The 20,587-nt window shown below is 41.7% G+C and overlaps 1 protein-coding gene across 1 annotated transcript in view; it reads right to left on the reverse strand.

Moving 5' to 3' along the window:
• Window positions 1-20,587, reverse strand: part of ARFGEF3 (ARFGEF family member 3) — a 202,376-nt gene that overhangs the window by 12,402 nt on the left and 169,387 nt on the right. Inside the window, exons 25-32 of the mRNA XM_033235321.1 lie at window positions 20,040-20,143; window positions 17,620-17,764; window positions 14,513-14,641; window positions 12,005-12,181; window positions 10,657-10,771; window positions 8,121-8,223; window positions 7,740-7,871; window positions 3,587-3,708 (exon numbers count right to left, since the gene is read on the reverse strand). Of these exons, the coding sequence (XP_033091212.1) occupies window positions 3,587-3,708; window positions 7,740-7,871; window positions 8,121-8,223; window positions 10,657-10,771; window positions 12,005-12,181; window positions 14,513-14,641; window positions 17,620-17,764; window positions 20,040-20,143 (1,027 nt within the window). The remainder of the gene's footprint in view (window positions 1-3,586; window positions 3,709-7,739; window positions 7,872-8,120; window positions 8,224-10,656; window positions 10,772-12,004; window positions 12,182-14,512; window positions 14,642-17,619; window positions 17,765-20,039; window positions 20,144-20,587) is intronic.

The following is a 20,587-nucleotide window of genomic DNA, read 5'->3' on the forward strand; positions in this document are numbered from 1 at the left end:
CCCCAGAGGTGGAGTCTACAGAGACAGGCAGGTCCCCCTTGAGCTGTGGTGGGCTCCACCCAGTTCGAGCTTCCTAGTGGCTTTGTTTACCTACTTAAGCCTCAGCAGTGGCAGACGCCCCTCCCCCAGCCTCGCTGCTGCCTTGCAGTCAGATCTCAGACTGCTGTGCTATCAATGACGGAGGCTCCATGGGTGTGGGACCCTCCTGTACAGGTGTGGGATATAATCTCCTGGTGTGCCGCTTGCTAAGACGCTTGGTAAAGTGCAGAATTAGGGTGGGAGTTACCCGATTTTCCAGGTGTTGTGTGTCTCAGTTTCCCTTGGCTAGGAAAAGGGACTCCCTTCCCCCTTGCGCTCCCAGGTGAGGCAATGGCTTGCCCTGCTTCAGCTCTTGCTGGTTGGGCTGCACCAGCTGACCAGCACCGATTGTCCGGCACTCCCCAGTGAGATGAACCCAGTACCTCAGTTGAAAATGCAGAAATCACCCGTCCTCTATGTCATTCGCGATGGGAGCTGGAGGCTGGAGCTGCTCCTATTCAGCCATCTTACTCTGGGAATCGCTAATATATATATATCTTAAAGTGCTAATTAAGATTATGTGGATTAAGTAAAGCTTGGGGCTATCAATGTCAAGGCTATTAAAACAAACCCAAACCAACCAACACAGGTTTCTCTACTTAAATGCTGTAATTTGGTTTTAGGATTACATCTAAAGTATGCACCTGGCCAGCATATAATTTTCCATAGGTCTAACTCATCTTCCACTACATCCTATACTGAACTAAGAATTGCCCCTGCAAATAAAAGTCAAATCTAAGAATGCAAAGCATAGAGAGTTTGGCTGAGAGCTCCTAAAGAATGTTAAGGAATGTCTTTTGCCTCAGTGGCCAGTGGGATTGGTGAAAGAATTTAATATGCTTATTTTGTTTTGTTTAACTACAATGAGTGGGCAACCGCCTATTAAAAGTGCTAAGAAAATTTATGAGCCATGTTGCTATATTTTCAAACTGTAACCTTTTAAAACCAATAATATAAGGATATTAGGCTATTCTCCTGTGTTTTATTTATAATTTGAATGCAACCTATTCCTTTTTCCTACTTCTACATCAAAAATATTTCAGCAAGAATAATTGACTGAATGTGAATTAGAAATAGGAAAAAAGGAAGAAAAGAACTGAAATTCTGAAGTAAATCAATGCTTAAAGATGTCAAAGGATTGAATAATCTTTGGTAGATAAAAAATGACCAACACTTAAAAATCAGCGACTGGCGGTTGAGGGAAACAGACTAGAATTGGTAGAGTTTTTATTGCTGAAGTTGGGTGACTGGTTCACATTTATTTTTTATTCATGCTTCATAACTTTTGAACATTCTATATTTTTTTTTAGGTACCAATAATTGACCAAAAAATTATTACCTAGAAATTTCACCCAAATAATTGTTACATTAATCAAACTGCTCTGCTAACCCAGCTACCTGTTTGTTCGTTTTATGAGATGAAGTCTTGTTCTGCCGCCCAGGCTGGAGTGCAGAGCGATCTCAGCTCACTGCAACCTCTGCCTCCTGGGTTCAAGCGATTCTCCTGCCTCAGCCTCTTGAGTAGCCGGGACTACAGGCACAAGCCAGCATGCCTGACCCAGCTAACTTTTGGACAAATCACCCAGAGCTTGTGAAATGATACCAACTGTCTTTATTTGGGCTGCTGTAACAAATACCATAGACTGGGTGGCTCACAAACAACAGAAATTGGTTTCCTGTAGTTCTAGAGGCTGGATGTCTGAGATCAGAGTGCCAGCATGGGTGGCTTCTGGTGAAGGCCCTCTTCCAGACTACAGATGACCATCTTCTCCATGTATCCTCACATGACAGAAAGAGAGCAAGGGAGCTGCCTCTTCTTATAAGGACACGAATCCCTTTCATGAGGGCTCCACCCTCAAGACCGAATTTCCTCCTGAAAGGCCCATCTAACATCATCACATTGGGGGTTAGGACTAAAACACATCAATATTGGGGGACACATTCAGTCTACTGCAGCAACTCTCTCCTTGAAATGGGAAACGGCAGAGGCCTTATGCCCAACCAGACCTAGTTTTTTTTTTTTTTTTTTTTTTCTTTTAAGACAGAGTCTCGCTCTGTCACCCAGGCTGTAGTACAGTGGTGTGATCTCGACTCACTGCAACCTCCACCTCCCAGGTTCAAGAGATTCTCCTGCCTCAGTAGCTGGGATTACAGGTGCACGCCACTATGCCTGGCTAATTTTTGTATTTTTAATAGAGACAGGGTTTCACCATGTTGGCCAGGCTGGTCTCAAACTCCTGATCTCAGGTGATCCGTCTGCCTTGGGTCCCAAGGTGCTTGGATTACCGGCGTGAGCCACTGCGCCCAGCCCAGAGCCAGTTTGGATTGTGACTCCACCTCTTTGCAGTTGTGTGTCCTCGGGCAAGGGACCCAAGCTTCTCTGTACGTGCCTCACTGTGTTTCACATAGAGTGCTCAAATACTTCGTATTACTATTAATGTGTCAGAAGTTTAAAAGTGGGAAATCTTGGTCATTGCCTTCATCCTCAAGTCTAGAACGATATTTTTAAGGGAGGATGATAGTGTTTAGAAAGGGCAAGTTTGCTGGGGCACAGCATAGACCTTTTTGTCTTCCAATAGCCATTATTGTTCCTGGGGAGGTTTATGTGCTTCTCACTGAAACAATCAGAACCATGCCTCAATTTACTTCTTATTTTTAATGAGACAAGGTTTTGTTCTGTTGCCCAGGCTGGAGTGCAGTGGCACAATCATGCCCACTACAGCCTCGACCTCCTGGGCTCAAGTGACCCTCCCACCTGAGCCTCCTGAGCAGCTGGGATTACAGGCGCATGCCATCACGCTTGGCTAAATTTTTATTTTTTTACTTTTTTGTAGAGATGGCTCTCACTATGTTACTCAGGCTGGGCTTGAACTTCTGAGCTTAAGTGATCCTCCTGCAGTCCTGGGATTAGAGGTGTGAGCCACCACGCCCGGCTCCTGTTTTTGTTTAAGATAGTAAGTGTATGACATTATGGGTTGGGCTGTGTTCCCCCAATTCGTATGTTGAAGTCCTAACCCCTGGTACCTCAGGATGTGACTATATTTGGAGGTCTTTTAAGAGGTAATTAATTCAAAATGAGGTCATGAGGGTTAATTTTAATTCAAAATGACTGGTGTCTTTATAAGATGAGGAAATTCAGATACAGACCTGTACAGAGGAAGTCCATGTTAAGACACAGGAAGAAAATGGTCATCTACAGGTCAAGGAGACAGATCTCAGAGGAAACCTTCATATCTGACTTCTAGGTGCCAGAACTGGGGGATATATGGTTCTGCTGTTTGAGTCACCCAGTCTGTGGTACTTTCTGTGCAACCTGGGCAACCTAATACATATGAGATGTGGGGAATTTGGTTACAAGGCTAACCGTTTTTATGAAAACCTTTGCTGAATGACTCCACAGATGTTTTCAGTATTCCTGGCCAAAGCTTGGATTACAATGCATGAGAACTGGAAGTGAATGAACATTCTTATTCATAAGCACTCTATGAGTTGAGATTTAGGTACTTACCTTTTCTTGGTGTGTCCATTTGGTTTTTCATCAGGAGGCAGCTCAATAATGAGCTGGCAGGACTGAGCGTGGTCAAAGTTGTTTGGTGTCTTTGGTGAGCACTGGGTGTCCAGCATAAACACCTGTATGGGTGTGCAAAGGTACATTTCAGAACTCCAGTGTCCTCTGCTTGACCTGTCAGGGATCAGCTGGATGACCCTGGGCAAGTTAAGCCTCATCTATAAAATAAGGATAATGGTTTCCTATTTGATATGTTTGTTGAGAGACTTAATTTATATGTGTATATTACATATGCAAAGCATTAGAACAGAGGAGTAAATAATCAGGGTTAGCCGTTGACACTAATACTAGCAACACTACTAGTTCTACCATGTGACAATTCATTATATCCCAAATAACAGGTATTGACACTTAATATTAACTATAAGTAAATAAAGAAGGGCTTTGTAAAAGATTCTCTCTGATTTTTGAGTCTTTGGTATCATATTCAACACAGGGATAAAAAATGAGTTGGGACTTCTGTCAGGATTACTGGTGGTTACCGATAGGGCCACAGTGCCCTACCAGGCATTGGCAGATGTGACTAAGAAAATACTGAGCACTTACTGGCTCTCTGACCCAAATGATTTTCTTTTACATGACTTAAAATACTTCCACTACTTTCTTCTGGAAAGATTTTATATATAATATATTATATATATTATTTTATATATTATAATACATAATATATAAATATATAAAAAAATTATAATACATAATATATAAATATATATTATAATATATTATAAGATTATATATTATATAATCTTATATATAAATAAGATTATTATATGATATATATTAAATATATATATTTATATGATATATATTATATGTATTATATATATCTCTCTCTGAGACAGGATCTCACTCTGTTGTCCAGGCTGGAGTGCAGTGGTGTGATCATGGCTCACTGCAGTCTCAATGTCCCAGGTCAAGTGATCCTCCCACCTTAGTCCCTCGAGTAGCTGGGACCCAGGTGTGCACCACTATGCTCATCTATTTTTTAAACAATTTTTTCCTTCTTTTCAAGTTTTAAGTTTGGGGTCCACATGCAGTATGTGCAGATTTCTTACATAGGTAAACATGTGCCATCGTGGTTTGCTGCACAGGTCATCCCATCACCCAGGTATTAAGCCCAGCAACCATTAGCTATTCTTCCTGATGCCCTCCCTCCCCCATCCCCCACAGGTTCCCAGTGTGTGTTGTTCTTCGCCATGTGTCCATGCATTCTCATCAATCAGCTCCCACTTATAAGTGAGAACATGCAGTGTTTGGTTTTCTGTCCCTGTGTTAGTTTACTGAGGATAATGGCCTCCAACTCCATCCATGTTCCTGCAAAGCACATGATCTCATTCCTTTTTATGACTGCATAGTATTTCAGGTACCACATTTTCTTTATCCAGTCTATCATTTATGGGCATTTAGGTTGATTCCATGTATTTGTTATTGTGAATAGTGCTGCAATGAACATGTATGTGCATGCATCTTTATAACAGAATGATTTATATTCCTTTGGGTATATGCCCACTAATGGGATTTCTGGGTCAAATGGTATTTCTGCCTCTAGTCTTTGAGAAATCACCACACTGTCTTCCATAATAGTTGAACTAATTTACACTCCCGCCAACAGTGTAAAAGTGTTATTTTTTCTCTACAACCTCACCAGCATCTGTTTTTTGACTTTTTACTAATAGCCAATCTGAGTGGTGTGAGATGGTATCTCATGGTGGTTTTGATTTGCATTTCTCTAATGATCAGTGATGTTGAGTTTTTTTCTTATGTTTATTGGCCACATATATGTCTTCTTTTGAGAAGTGTCTGTTCAAGTCCTTTGCCCACTTTTTAATGGAGTTGTTTTTTCCTTGTAAATTTGTTTAAGTTCCTTGTCGATTTCATAGAGATGGAGTCTTATGGTATTGCCTAGGCTGGTCTTGCACTCCTGGGCTCAAGCAGTCCTCCTGCCTTGGCTGCCCAAGGTGCTGGGATTATAGGCGTGAGCCACCATGCCTGGCAAGGTTAGAATACTTTAAAAATATTTTCTTGCAAAATCTTGTAAGAATTATCAGATTTTCAAATAATGAGTTATTTTAAGAGTGAATACATAAGGAAAATTTGGGATTGAGGAAGAAATAGAGAAGTATTAAGAAGTGAAAGATTGTCCAGTTGTGGTGGCTCATGCCTATAATCCCAGCACTTTGGGAGGTTGAGGCAGATGGATCACTTGAGGTCAGGAGTTTGAGAACCAGCCTGGCCAACAAGGCGAAACCCCATCTCTGCTAAAACTGCAAAAATTAGTGGGGTGTGGTGGTGCACACCTGTAATCCCAGCTACTCTGGAGGCTGAGGTAGGAAAATCACTTGAACCTGGAGGTAGAGGTTGCTGTGAGCTGAGATCACACCTTGCACTTCAGCCTGGGCAACAGAGCAAGTCTTAAAAACAACAACAAAAAACAAAACAACAAAACAGAAAAAGAAGTGAACAATTCACTAAACAGTTCTTGCTGTTCTTCTCCATTAATGATCTATTTCAGAAGATTCCATTGACTTTTTCATATTCTTGTTGTATGATTGGACAGGGTTGCAGAGACCACTGCAGGCACGAGTGCAAATGCTTTAGCCAGATGTAACAACTGCGTATTTAGAGAAGCTATCCCTTTGGAGGGTCACCTTCTTGGTTTCTCTGTTCTCACTTCTAGCTACACCATTGCTGTAGCAGCCACAATTGCCATGCTGCTAGAAGTGGCTCTTCGTTGCAGCCTTACAACCTTTCTTTTCCAACTTTTGCAGACTGGCCATGGAGGCTTCAGTGGGACATGGTGCCTTCCTTCAGAACCAGCAGAATCATCAAGTCCCAGATGTTAGGCCTGTGCTCAACAGAGATGTGAGAAACCGAAGGTAGAAGGTTCTTGTCCCACTACCTCAGGATAGCTGGGAAAAGCCCCAAAGAAGCCAGACCTGGCTAAGAAACTTCTCAACTGACTGAGTTCTTTACATGGGTAATCAGGGGATCCCAGATTATCAGTGTGCTAAGAGAAAATTTTATTAAGAATTTAAACAGATCTGGTAGAGAAAAGGGGCCTTGCCTTTTGAGCATAACCTCCAATTCATTTCTTCAAATTTAACTCAAATGTGACAGTTCAATTACATTTGTAAAACTTGTTTAATATTTTAAATACATACCATGCATACATATGCATATGCAAAATAGTTTCTTCATATGAAGACCCAATTCAGACATGTCTGTTGCTATTATATGATGGAATATTTAGCCAGTCAATAGTTGTTGGGAATTTAGTCCATTTCCATTTTTCACTACTATGAATGGCATGGTTATGATTATATATGGATTTGGGGATGGCATTTAGCTGGACTGCTGCTGAGAGTCACATCTAGGGTTTCCTAGAGGCAGACTGCCATGTCACTTAGGAGCTTAGGGCATATCTGTAGTTTGTGATACTACTGTATTCTTCTGATATTTCTGTGATTCAGTAACCTATTGATTCAACAAAGACATACTAAACATTTTCTCTAGGCCTTGCTGTAAAAATACCAAGGTAAATATAGAGAATGTGTTCTCTGCTCCTCAGGAGCTGACAGTCAAATTTTGTGACTTCTTACACGTGTCTCAAGAAGAAAAAGCCATTGGTATATGATGATTCCTGCATGAGTGAATACACTTGAATTTTAATGCTATATTCAACTCAAATGTATTAAGCAACTTTTAAATGTTAAGTTCTGTGTTGTGAATGAAAGATATAAGAAAAAAGCCCAAATAAGTTTGCCATTGTTAGGCACTCATAGTCTAGCAGTTAATAATAGTTAAGCAAATACTTACAGATAGCTCAAGCAAGTTACGTATAAAGGACAATGATTCTATTTGATCTGGGCACTGGAGGATGCAACAAGCAAGAGATGATGGACAGGAGGTAATGCTGTTGATTGGGTTCATGTCATTCCTGGCAAAGAATGGTACTGGCAAGAGTTGGGAGCAACAAAGTGTATGTCCCTCAGGGAATGAAAGGCAATTTGGTGATGCAAGACCTTGAAGGAAGGTCTCCTAACATGCATTTCAAGTTACTAGAGGCCCTGAGATCAAAAGCCCCTGCCCTTACCTGCTGGGCCATGGCTCGGATGCGCCAGTACTCGGCCTCGGCACTTGGGGAGGTGGATGGGGCTGCCACCCGCACCTGGCAGCCTTCCCCGCTGAAGCTCTCTGTGCCGCTGTGGAAGCAGCCCAGCAGGTCCTGGGGAGGAATAGCACATGCTCACTGAGTGCATCCTGGTTCATGGGCTAGGCCCAGTCTTGGATCTGAGATCGTTATTGTGTCTGAGATAAAAGTACTGACCCAGCGACATCTTTCTCACCCTCTGCAAGATCTAAAGTGAGGCTACCTGCTCAGAGGAGGCAGAACTCATGTGCCCAACATGATAAGGGATCAGGAGCTAAAGACGGTTAGAACTGCTCCAGGGAGGGCTTCCTCCCAGTGATGTACCTTCACTGGCTTGAGTGTGGCAGAGAATGCATCTTGCAGGGCACAGCAGGCAAGCCTCCACATCTCCTCAGTGAACACAGGGCCCGCTGTCACAAGGACGTATCTGCCAAAAGAAACAAGTTGTTGTTGTTTTTTTTTTTTTTTTTTTTTGAGACGGAGTTTTGCTCTTGTTGCCCAGGCTGGAGTGCAACGGCATGATCTTGGCTCACTGCAACCTCCACCTCCCGGGTACAAGCAATTCTCCTGTCTCAGCCTCCTGAGTAGCTGGCATTACAGGCATGCGCCTCCACGCCTGGCTAATTTTGTATTTTTAGTAGAGACGGGGTTTCTCCATGTTGGTCAGGCTGGTCTTGAACTCCCAACCTCAGGTGATCCAGCCACCTTGGCCTCCCAAAATGTTGGGATTACAGGTGTGGGCCACCGCACCCGGCCACAAAGAAGTCTTGAATTCCATTTTGTTGCCACAAAATTTAGGCCATATGGACTCATGCATAGGTTTATTCTGCAGCTCCCTGCCAAGTCTCCCTGTCTCAACCATCCAGTATTCCATTGTCAAAATACTACTTCCTAAACGATTTTAATAGAGAAATATCAACGGATCCCCTCTACAAATAGGCCAATCATTAAGCGTAGACTTGTATGCAAGACTGTATATATTCTGTAGTGATTTTTGGATTCTAGTTCCATTTTCCATCACTCCTCTACAACTAACAAGCAAAACCAAACCCCAAACTCTTATTGTCACTTACAACTCTAATCTCAATGCTATTTTGTTCTTCTGCTTGGAAAGTCCCCTCCTCCCCCATGCCTGTCCACCTTAGAGGAGGTGACCAGTGTCACTGCTACAAAGAGGTCCTTGCTTCACTGTCACCATTTTTCATGTGACTTGCTCTCCCATGTGCCTGGCTTATTTCACTTAGCATAATAACCTCTAGTTCCCTCTATGTTGTTGTAAATGACAGAATCCCCCCCACTTTTTTTGAGACGGAATCTCGCTCTGTCGCCCAGGCTGGAGTGCAGTGGTGCCACCTCGTCTTACTGCAACCTCTGCCTCCCAGGTTCAAGCGATTCTCCTGCCTCAGTCTCCTAAGTAGCTGGGACTACAGGTGCCTGCCACCACACCCAGCTAATTTTTGTCTTTTTAGTAGAGACAGGGTTTCACCATATTGGCCAAGCTAGTCTCGAACTCCTGACCTTGTGATCTGCCCCCCTTGGCCTCCCAAAGTGCTGAGAATCCCATTTTTTTTTATGGCTGAATAGTACTCCATTGTGTGTATGTATCACATTTCCTTTATGCATTCATCTGTTGATGGACACAGATATGGTTTGGCTGTGTCCCCACCAACTCTCATCTTGAATTCCCATGTGTTGTGAGAGGAACCCAGTGAGAGGTAACTGAATTGTGGGGCCGGGTCTTTCCCATGCTGTTACAGGGAATAAGTCTCATGAGATCTGATGGTTATAACGAGTTTTCTCTGAGCCAGGGGTATAGTTCAGTCCAAGTCTGAAAGCCTGAGAAGTGGGAGATGTAAGTACAGTCCAGGGGCAGGAGAAGACTGATGTTCCAGCTCAAACATTTCAGGCAGGCAAAGTACCCTCTTACTTGGCCTTTTTGTTCTATTCAGGTCTTCAACTGATTGGACAAGGCCCACCCACATTACGGAGGGCCATCTGCTTTGCTCTCTCCACCAATTCAAATGTTCTTCTCATCCAGAAACATACCCACAATAATGTTTGGCCAAATGTCTGGGTACCCTGTGGCCCTGAGCAAGCTCTCTGCCTGCCACCATCCATGTAAGATGTGACTTGCTCCTCCTTGCCTTTCACCATGATTGTGAGGCCTACCCAGCCACGTGGAACTGTAAGTCCATTAAACCTGTTTTCTTCCCAGTCTTGGGTGTGTCTTTATCAGCAGCACATGAAAATGGACTAATACTGACACTTAGGTTGCTTCCAAATTTTGACTATTGTGAACATGGGAGTGCAGCTATCTCTTCAATATAATTATTTTCCTTTATTTTGAGTATATACCCAGCAGTGGGATTGCTGATCATATGATAGCTCTATTTTTAGTTTGAGGAGACTCCAAACTGTTCTCCATAGTGGTTGTACTAATTTACATTCCCACCAACAGTGTACGAGGGTTCCCTTTTCTCCACATCCTCTCCAGTATTTGTTATTACCTGTCTTTTGGATAAGCTATTTTAGCCGGCATGAGATGACATCTCATTGTACATTCAATTTGCATTTCTCTTATGATCACTGATGCTGGGCACCTTTCCATATACCTGTTTGCCTTTTGTATGTCTTCTTTTGAGAAACTGAACCAGAATACTTTGTATAATGTCTTACACAATACACATTTGCTGACTGAACACTGAAATGAAGAATTATTAGCACATAGTCATTTTTAATTATAAAAGTCTACTTACAGAAAGCAATCCAAAAAGCCGATTCCTACCACAAAGACAATTTAATTTCCTTAGATTTTTAAATAACTCCAGCTTTGTGGAGAGTCAGGAAAGCTTTTTCTCACCTAATACAGGAGCAGCCCACTCTGGAGATGGTTTCAGTGGGCTTGGCCACACAGGCGACCAGCAGCTCGAAGAGGTCCTTCAGCATGGTATTGATCATACTCTCATACCTGATGTCTATGGGAAACAGCAAAATCACAGTTTCACACAGGTCTAGTGTAAAGGGATAGATTGAAATGGCCATCTACAGCAACAGAGGAAAGTCTGAATGATAAGCAAATATCTGGGAAAAAGAAATAGAACAATGAGAAAAATGGCCATATCCTCCTCCAACCCCCCTACCCCCAAAAAAACCCAGTAAAACAATAATTTTCTTGGATTTTTACTCAATTTCAGCGTGTTTCATCCACTTCTAGAGAAATAAAAATGAAATATGCAGTTCACTTTTATGTGTTGCTATATCAGAGTCTCACACTGTGCAAAGCAATAACCTGGCCAGGGACATGTGGCTACCCTTAGGGATATGGTTACCAGTTACCACCTACATGTAGAAAAACTCACTTGTTTTCTTTTGCAATTCGTGTTCTTTTTTTGCAGGGTAAACTGTCCTTGCTAAACTTGATAGAGACACAGTTTCTTTTATTAGCTTTGTTAGTTACTCTCCCCTGGGGTCAACATCCTCCTTAGTTTCTCTGTCCTCTCCAGCAAGGGGACCTCTTCCCTTATACCATGATATACCAGTCCTTCGAGTTATAAGCTCTGCGGGTAGCAGCAATGATTCTTCTGCTCCCGGACACCCAGATCTTCACACATGTGGCTCCACTGGAACCACAGTGAACACATTCCCTGCCTCTAGGTCCCTCTCCATCTGCTGACTTCAGCATACTGTCCATCCTACACTTTCACAGCCTTTACAAAGTGCCATCAATATTAAGAAATTTCTCTTCATCCCTAGCCTGTTAAGCTACTTCTTGCCCACAGTGGAAGCCTTTTCTAAAACGCTGCCTCCTCCATTTAGCCTCCCCAGATGAAGCAGGGTGACAGGATATAACCCCTAACCCCCCACAGGCTACAGGGATATTGCTTCTTTTTTATTCATTATATACTTGAATTTGCCTCCCTTCTCCTAATGCACAGGTACCCCAGACCTCTTATTAGGCACTTTGTTTTCCACCACACATATATTTTGAGCATTCGATTTGAAAATTTTGTAGAAGACACATGGGTATGAATTTTCTCTTTGAAAATCTATTAGAAGGCTGGCACTGACCATGTTGTTCTATTTTAATAATTCCCAGGACAAAAAACCCTGCATTAGTATTTGCATTAGGTATTTACTATGCCGTTTTAGCTGACGGTGCTGTCTACCAAAGAAATACCCAGAATGAACTGCTCTGGCACTTCAGATACCTGAATGTAGAAAGCTTTGAATGTGCTCCACCACCAGCTCACAGGACAGACCAATAGCGTGCTTGAAATTGGCAGAGGCCACATCCCAGTAGGAATGGTCTTTATGGCTACGGCGGAGCCAAAGGGACATCACAGGAAGTAGGAGGTGAACCACTGCATAGATACCAAACCCTGGTCCTGAAAAAGAAAAGTCAGCATAGCAACAACCTGTAATAAAAGGGAAGCTCTTTGCCTCCACCTGGCATTGTTGCTCTCTTTTGAAGGATCCCTACATTTGCTGAGAAAGTGCAGGGAAAAAGAATTTACTGCTGATGGGGGGATATATGGTCTTCAGTGGCATTTTTCCTTTTTGTTTCTGCAGGGTTTTAGTTATGTGAGCAATATGTGAATATACTCCTAAAACATTCAAATATTGCTGGTAAAGCTAAAATATCACCTGCTCAACTCCTAGGACCCAAATGTAAACACACAAATACACATGTGTGTATAAGAAAATACCCTTTGAAATCATATGTTTATGATATCTAACTACATGGGGAAATACAGAGTTTATTTTTATTTTATATAAATGAGATAATGTAAACTTTGGTCTGCATACTCATTTTTTTTTTTTACTTAATAATAGTGTTAGAGCTGGCCACAGTAGTGCACGCCTGTAATCTCACCTACTCTGCAGGCTGAGTCATGAAGATTGCTTAATTAAGCCCAGTAGTTTAAGACTAGCTTGGGTAACATTGTGAAATCCCTTCTCCTAAAAGAAAAAAAAAATTAGCTGGGCATTGTGGAGTGCTGGTAGCCTCGGCAACCTGGGAGGCTGAGATGGAAGGATCGCTCGAGCCCAGGAATTTGAGACTGCGGTAAGCTATGATCACATCCCCTCCTCCAGCCTGGGCAAGACCTCCATTTCAAAGAAAACCCCAAAAGTGTAAGAGATTATTCTTTGTCAGCAAATTTGGATATTCCTCATTTTTATTGCCACATACTATTTCTGTTGTATTTACATACAGCAGTTTACTTATCCATTTCCTTACTGATGAACATTTAAGGTATTTCTAATTTTTTGTTTTATAGACTATGCTATAATGAAAATCATTGTGCTTCTTTGTTCAACATCATGGAAATGTTGATTAGTTTTTGAAGTTATGATGACAAAAGCAAAGCATCCATTTTATAATAAATATGTAAATTACATGAGAATACAAAAGAAAAAACTCATCTAGAGATAATCACATTTTGATGTATTTCCTTTTAGGACTTTTTGAATGCATGTGTGTTTGTATTTATAATTGCATAAAATTTCATAGTTGAGGCTGCACTCCATAGTATGTGCATTTTAATATAATGCTTTGTAAGTAATTATTCACATCATTAAATATTATTCACAAATATTAATTTTAATGCCTACAGAATATTTACCACAATTAACCGCTTCCCAATTAGGGTGTGTTCATAATTTTTTGGTATTCAAGATGTTTCAGCAAACATCTTATATATATAATTTTGTCTTTATTATTGATAATTTCCTTAGATGACAGGCTCCTGGGAACAGAAGTGGATTAAATGCTCTTCACACACATTTAGTGGCAATAAATGTGAAAGCAGAAAATGGTACTGATGAGTAAAACAGATTTAGAAATAGTAGTTTGCAATTCCATAAAATACCTACTTACTCTTTGATGGAAGGCTTTTGACTTTTTAACATGTGGGAGTATGTATGGTTTTTTTGTTAAATAATACAAACTTTGCTATAGATTTTGAAACAGTATCAATTATCTAGTCTTCATTATAGTGAGTGCAGACCTCTTAGTATGAAAGTGGCTTCATTTAGGGTCTGATTGTTAGTAAAATACTTAAATTTCTATAAAAAAGTTTTTTTTTTTACCTTGAGAAATTGGGATGAATAAATGTATATACTGAAATTGATTAATTCACAACAAGAAATAAATTCCTAAAAGTCATTCTTTTCTTATACTCTCAGGGGCCTTGTACTAGGCGAGCACTAAATGTCTTTTTCCAAATCTAATCACCTACGACCTTTACACAAACGGGGTGTTGCTACCTTAATACTGCATATAGTTGCAAGTGGTTTGTTTATATTACTGCAAGACCCAGTAAGCCCAACCAACAGCCCAGGGCCCAAGAGTATGTGACTGTGAGATCCTGCCTCAAAGGAAGGCTGTGACCATGGAACACAGCAAAGCCAAATGGCTCATGGAGACACTGATACCATAGCCTTGATCTGATTAACGTGGAGCTCCTGCACATCCAACTAACTGGCCACCACACAATACTTGTAACCAGACTTCTAGGAAGATATGTAAACAATACACGGGCCATATCTTAAACATCACTACCATTCAACAAACATTTATTGAGCACCTCTTACATGTGAAGCTTTGTACTAAGTCTAGGAAACAGTGAAAACAGGCAGACACCTGCAGAAATACCCTAGTGAAAAGAGTTATACATATAACCACTCCTCCAAAAGACGGACATAGAAATATTTACCTGGTGTTTTGGTCACATCTCTCAACAGCTCAAAGAGTAAATCCAAAGTCGGTGGTTGGTGCTGCCGTGGACAATTGGACACAGCCGCTGTCAGCTGCTCCAGCAGGATTATCCAGACTTCTATCAGACCTGGAAACCAAAAAGCAGACCTGTATGAAATCCAGTTAGACACAATGAATAATCATCCTAAGATCCAATTAAACATTGTATGTAAACTGCCAAGTGCTATACAGATGTGAGCCATCACCCAGCGTGTTAGCCTTCAGTGGCCATAGACATGAACAGATGATGATTTATGTGTTCTGACAAAAACAAAGGGAAAAATACTCACATTTCCTCCTTCTTCCCCTTTAATAAAAAGGTGATAGGGTAAGGAAATTCTACTACGTTGAAATGGCTGTCAGGTTTCTTGGGAGCTGACGATAACAAACAAGATATCCATCCAGTTCTATCACCTTCATCTATCATTTTTTAAAAAATGATTTTATTGTGGTAAATATGTAGAGCAGAAAAAGCCATTTTAGCCATTTCTATGAGTATAATTCAGTGGCATTCATGACAACAATGTTGTGCAACTATCACTGTTTCCAAAACGTTTTCATCTCAAACAGAAACCCCGGAGCTATTAAACAGTTAATCTCCTTTCTTACTCACTCCAGTCCCTGGTACCTCTAATGTACTATAAATCATGGTTGATTTTGAGGTGTGTAGTGGTGTCGTGCTTATGTTTGTTATCTTTAAAGAACACACACTGAAACATCTACAGATGAAATGCTATGTTGAGGATTTGCCTTAAAATATGGAGAAAGAGGAAGAGAGAGTAAAGATATATATGATCCAAGATTAGCCATAAATTGATAGTAGTTGAAGCTGCGTGATAAGTCCATTATATTATTCTGTTTAGTTCTGTATATTCTACATATGTATATCTGTATATGTATGTATTTTGTATATTCAAAATATACAAGTTTTGCATATGTTTGACATTTCCATAAGGGGAAAAATTTAACTATTTGCCTTTGAAAACCAGAGGAATAATATCTGAGAATGTATCAATGTTGAGGATTGTTTAATTTTATAAACTGAATTTAAAGCTGTTACTGATTTTTGTTCTGATTTACTATGTCTACATAACGATAATTTTAAAGTCCTTGATACATTGATTATGTAGAAAACTTAGGTGCTGGACTGAACTGTATCCCTTAGAAGATGGGGTTCCTAGAAAAAAAAATCAAAGATTTGCACAAATGGGAAAGAGAATGCTCGCCATTACAGACACAACCATTTAAAACTGTTTTAAAGAATGTATAAACAACATAAGCTTCTGCTTATAATTATCTGGGTTTGAGGTTTAAATGCTAAAAATTGTTCTTATCTAATCATTAAACTGAAACCTCTATTAGGCAATATCTAGCCAACTTCCAATACTTTAATTGTTCTCTATATTAGATATTCTTTCCTATAATTACTCCTCACAACTAATCTGAACTTGTGAGATTTTGTTGTTTATAATCTCCATCAAAACTCTTAAATCTCTTGGCCACCCCCACAAAATCTGTAACACCAAAATAAAACAAAACAAAAAACCTTCCCCTCAAAAGTCCTTTTATAAAAGAGTTTGAAATAACCTATACCCAGAAATTAGACCCATGTGAGGGTATGATATCCAATTCTAGATGTAGAACAGGACAGGGTCTTCTGAGACAGAAGACAGAAGGCATGAGCATGAGTTAATCCATCTGAAAATGATCCACAGTTACTAGTTTGAACTCTGATTCACAGGAGATCACATGGGACCTAATGTGAAACAAATTCTTTAAAATCATTCCTTTCATGAACCTTCAGCGTCAACAGTCAGTCACAAATAGATTCTCTCTTTAGTAATGGCTTCACTTCCCCAGTCTCTAGCCAAATAGTCCTGAAGGAAGTAATTATATAATGATTTGTTTTCTAAAAGATACTAAAAGACAATTACCAGTCAATTTAAATACCCAGGCACCAATGGAACTTCATTCCAATTTGCTAAACTCAAGAGAATTGAGAGAAACTACTTAAGTGGAATCTGCAAATCTGCACTAGTTTTAGACAGAGGAATCCATTTTAAAAGGATGGGTATAGAGGCATCCATTGTAAAGTGATGTTTTTGGAAAGTCCATGGAAACTTTAAGCAGACTTCTTGTGACAGAATTACAAAAAATAACCACAAAAGTAGATGATCATTCTTATGATCTATGCTACGGTTTGAATATTTCCCCCAAAGTTCACATGTTCATGGAAAGTGCAGTAAAAGATTATTTCGGAGTCTTACAATTTAATGTCTGCTCTGTTGTTTTTGGGCCTACCTGGGGCATGTTACTCCTGTCTTGCCTATTTCTCCCCCTTCAGAATGTGAATGTCTATCCTATGCCTTCCTACCATTGTATTTGGTGGAAACATGCAATTTGTTAATTTCACAGGCCCACAGCTGGAGAGGAATTTGCTTTGGAATGAATCATGTCTTTAGCCTCAACTGTACCTGATTTACATGAGACTCTTGAGTTGGTGCTGAAACAAGCTAAGGCTTTGGGACTATTGGGATGGAATTAATGTATTCTGCCTGTGAGAAGAACCTGAATTTTGGGGACCAGAATGGGATGCTATGGTTTGAATGTGTCCCCTAAAATTCATGTGTTGGAAACTTTATCCATAATGCAACGGTGATTATGGTAATTAGGTGATTAGGTCATGAGGGCTCTGTCCTCATGAATGGATTAATATTGTTAGGAACGTGAGTTAATATCTTGGGAGTGGGTTCCTGATCAAAGCATGAGTTTGGCCCCCCTTCCTCTCCCCACCACCCTGAACTCCTTGAGTGCTCTCTTGCCCTTCCTCTGTGGGATGACACAGCAAGAGGGCCCTCATCAGAGGCAAGTCCCTCAACTTTTGGCTTCTCAGCCCCAGAACTGTAAGAAATAAATCCGTTATTTATTACTCTCAAGTATTCTCTTATAGAAGCACAAAATGGACTAAGACAATTCCCAGAAGCTTAAGGTACTTCATTTATGACTTAAGCTTCTGGGAATATGAACACGGCAAATAACCTAGTTTAGTCCAATCAATTAACTTACCGGTGTCATCATCAAAATCAGACAGGACTGATTCAATTCCATCCTCACTGCTGGCTGACTGTTCCTGAAGTCTTCGAGGCAAGCTGGCAAGTCTCCCACTAAGGAATATTGGCTTCAAGGGCATTTTGTAGATTTTGGCCAATAACTAAATTTAAAAAGAAAAAAAACGGCAATTATATATTGGAAAAAGCTGCATTGTGGGTTTTAAAGAATAATGAAATTATACACTAGTACTAAAGGGAGATGGGAAACTAGACATTGAAAATTTGATTATTCGTGATTTGGATTTATAAAGGTAGCTTAAAAAGAGGCATTTATCCCATGAAGCAGATGAAATAGCATTCAATGGCAACAAAAAAGTAGAGGGAAAAAGGATCCTATGGATAATTATTCAGTATTTTAATTACATATGAGTTTTATAGATGTTTATAAACCTACCGAGGGAACCATGAAACATGTCAAGAATTTTTGCCCATGGGAAAAAGTGTTCTGTGGGGATCACTGAGAAGACAGTCCACAGGCAAATGAGATACCAGACTCTGATTTCTCCGTCCCTTGACTCAACCTCTGAGGAAACACAGGGGCAAGAGCAGTTGGAGAAATGAAGGAGGCGGGGCCAGGAGGGAGACGGGAAGGTCTCAGAAGCAGAGCCAGCAGAGTGGCCTGGGCTCTTTATTCCCGTCTTGGGACTAGCGCCCAGGCACCCCTGAGCTCTCTGTTACTGGGACAGACTTCCAAAGACCCTTATGTCTTCATGAATTAGAATCCTGCCATGCCCACATTGTTCAAGGAACCAGGACTATGAGCAAACAGACAAAATTCCTGTCCTGGTGGGTCTCACCAACTACAGTCCTTTCACAAGTAATTAAATTTTAGACATAAATGCTACAGGAAAAACTAAACAGGTGGTACTAGAAATAGTGAAGGTTGGGCATGGTGGCTCACACCTGTAATGCCAGCACTTTGGGAGGCTGAGGCCAGGGGATCACTTTTGATCTGGAGTTCGAGACCAGCCTGGACAACATGGCGAAACCTCATCTCTACTAAAGATACAAAAATTAGCTGGATGTGGTGTTGCATGCCTGTAATCCCAGCTACTTGGGAGGCTGAGGCAGGAGAATCGCTTGTGAGGGCAGAGATTGTAGTGAGCCGAGATCGTGCCACTGCACTCCAGCCTGGGCGACAGAGCAAGACTCTGCCAAGAAAAAAAAGTTACCACACAGGGGGAATCTTGGCAGAAGTTGGCAGATCCTCTAGCTCTGCACTCTGAGGAGGTGACATGTCAGATGAGATCTGGGAGATAAAGAGTGGCACTTAGAATCCGGGGAGAGTCCCAGTGGAGGAAGCAGAGATGGCCCTGCGCAGCAGTGAGCAGGTGTATTTGGGGGAGGGCAGAAGCTCAGCGTGGCTGTAGCACTGTGAGTGAGAGGGGAGGATGTGAGGGTGGAAAGAGAGCCGGGCAGGGGTCATATTATATGGGGCCTGGGGGAGGCAGCTGGATGTAGAAGCCAGGGCTGTGTCCCTTCTAAAGCCATGGGCTCAATGCTATCACCCAGGAAGAGGTTGTACATAGATCCCCAAAGAGGCCCAGGGACACCACCTGAGAAAACAGGTGAGAAAGTATTGACAGAGGGGTGTCACTGAAGCTTAGAGAGAAATGGCTTCAGGGAGGGGGCATGGTGTCAGGCAGAGAAGGATGGACACAATGACGGTCACTGCTCACTATGACAGTGCTGTTGTATTCTGTCTCTTTACTAGGTTTAAAAATTTTTTTTTGAGAGGGAGTCTTGCTCTGTCACCCAGACCAGAGTGCAATGGCATGATCTCAGTTCACCGCAACCTCCACCTGCCGGGTTGAAGCAATTCTCCTGCCTCAGCCTCCCCAGTAGCTGGGATTACAGGCGCATGCCACCACGCCCGGCTGATTTTTGTATTTTTAGTAGAGACGGGATTTCACCATGTTGTCCAGGCTGTTCTTGAACTCCTGACCTCAGGTGATCTGCCCACCTCTACTAGATGATCTTGACTGAACATGTCTTTCTTTTATTAATGTCCCTCTTCACTGCTTGCACCCCTGCTCTCCACTTTTTGGTGCCCTCAGGAAGACTTCCTGTGACTTCGTGACCCCTTCCCCTAAAACCTCACGCAAATATAAAAATTCTGGTAGTCTGGGCCTCTGAGTGTGAGGGAGAAGTTTCAGAGACCTCGGCATCCAATTGCATGTTCTAGTATGTTTCCATTATTTTCTTTCCTTCATGGAAAGAGGAGGGACAAAAACGTATACTCCACATCTGTGCCCCAATCTCCTCAGATGGCAAAGTGTCTCTCTTGGGCTTCAGCAAAAGACCCCCACGCGTGTTTTGGGAGCATCTTCCAAGGCAGGTTTCCAGGCCCAGAGCCCAGCTGGACCATTCCCCTACCTGAGAGCAGCGCCTGAGGTAATCCAGGGCCGGGAGGCACAGGTCTGTGGACGGGGCTCCAGGTGCTGGGGCACAGTCTCCAATCTCTTTACAGTCCACTTCCCCTAGGGGCGGCATGGGGGACAGAGAGCAACACTGTTACCCTTGCGGGCCCTCTTCTAACAGGAGACCTGTTTACTCACATAGCACTAGCGCACCAAATATCTACTAAAAGAGAGTGGGAGAAAAGGAGAAAAATGACTCCGAATTGCACAACCCTGAGGAAAATCCTTTCGGCCATTCTCCCGGCTGCATGTGCACATGTTAAATACAGCTGGGACCATACTCTACCTATCATTTTGTTGAGATTATATGGTTTAGTAACTCCCCCTTCCACTAAACAATCAATATCTCTTCTCTATTCTACCACAGTACTTTCAGCGACTGGACGGTGTTCCTTTGTACACGGGCACATGGTAAATCACATTTCTGGGACCTGCTATTGGATGGAGGGACTTTTGATGACAGAGGACAATCCCAGAGACAAGTCCTGGATTGGGTTGGAATGA

This window comes from Trachypithecus francoisi, unplaced genomic scaffold (assembly GCF_009764315.1).
Source record: "Trachypithecus francoisi isolate TF-2019V2 unplaced genomic scaffold, Tfra_2.0 Lachesis_group15, whole genome shotgun sequence".
Taxonomy (NCBI): domain Eukaryota; kingdom Metazoa; phylum Chordata; class Mammalia; order Primates; family Cercopithecidae; genus Trachypithecus; species Trachypithecus francoisi.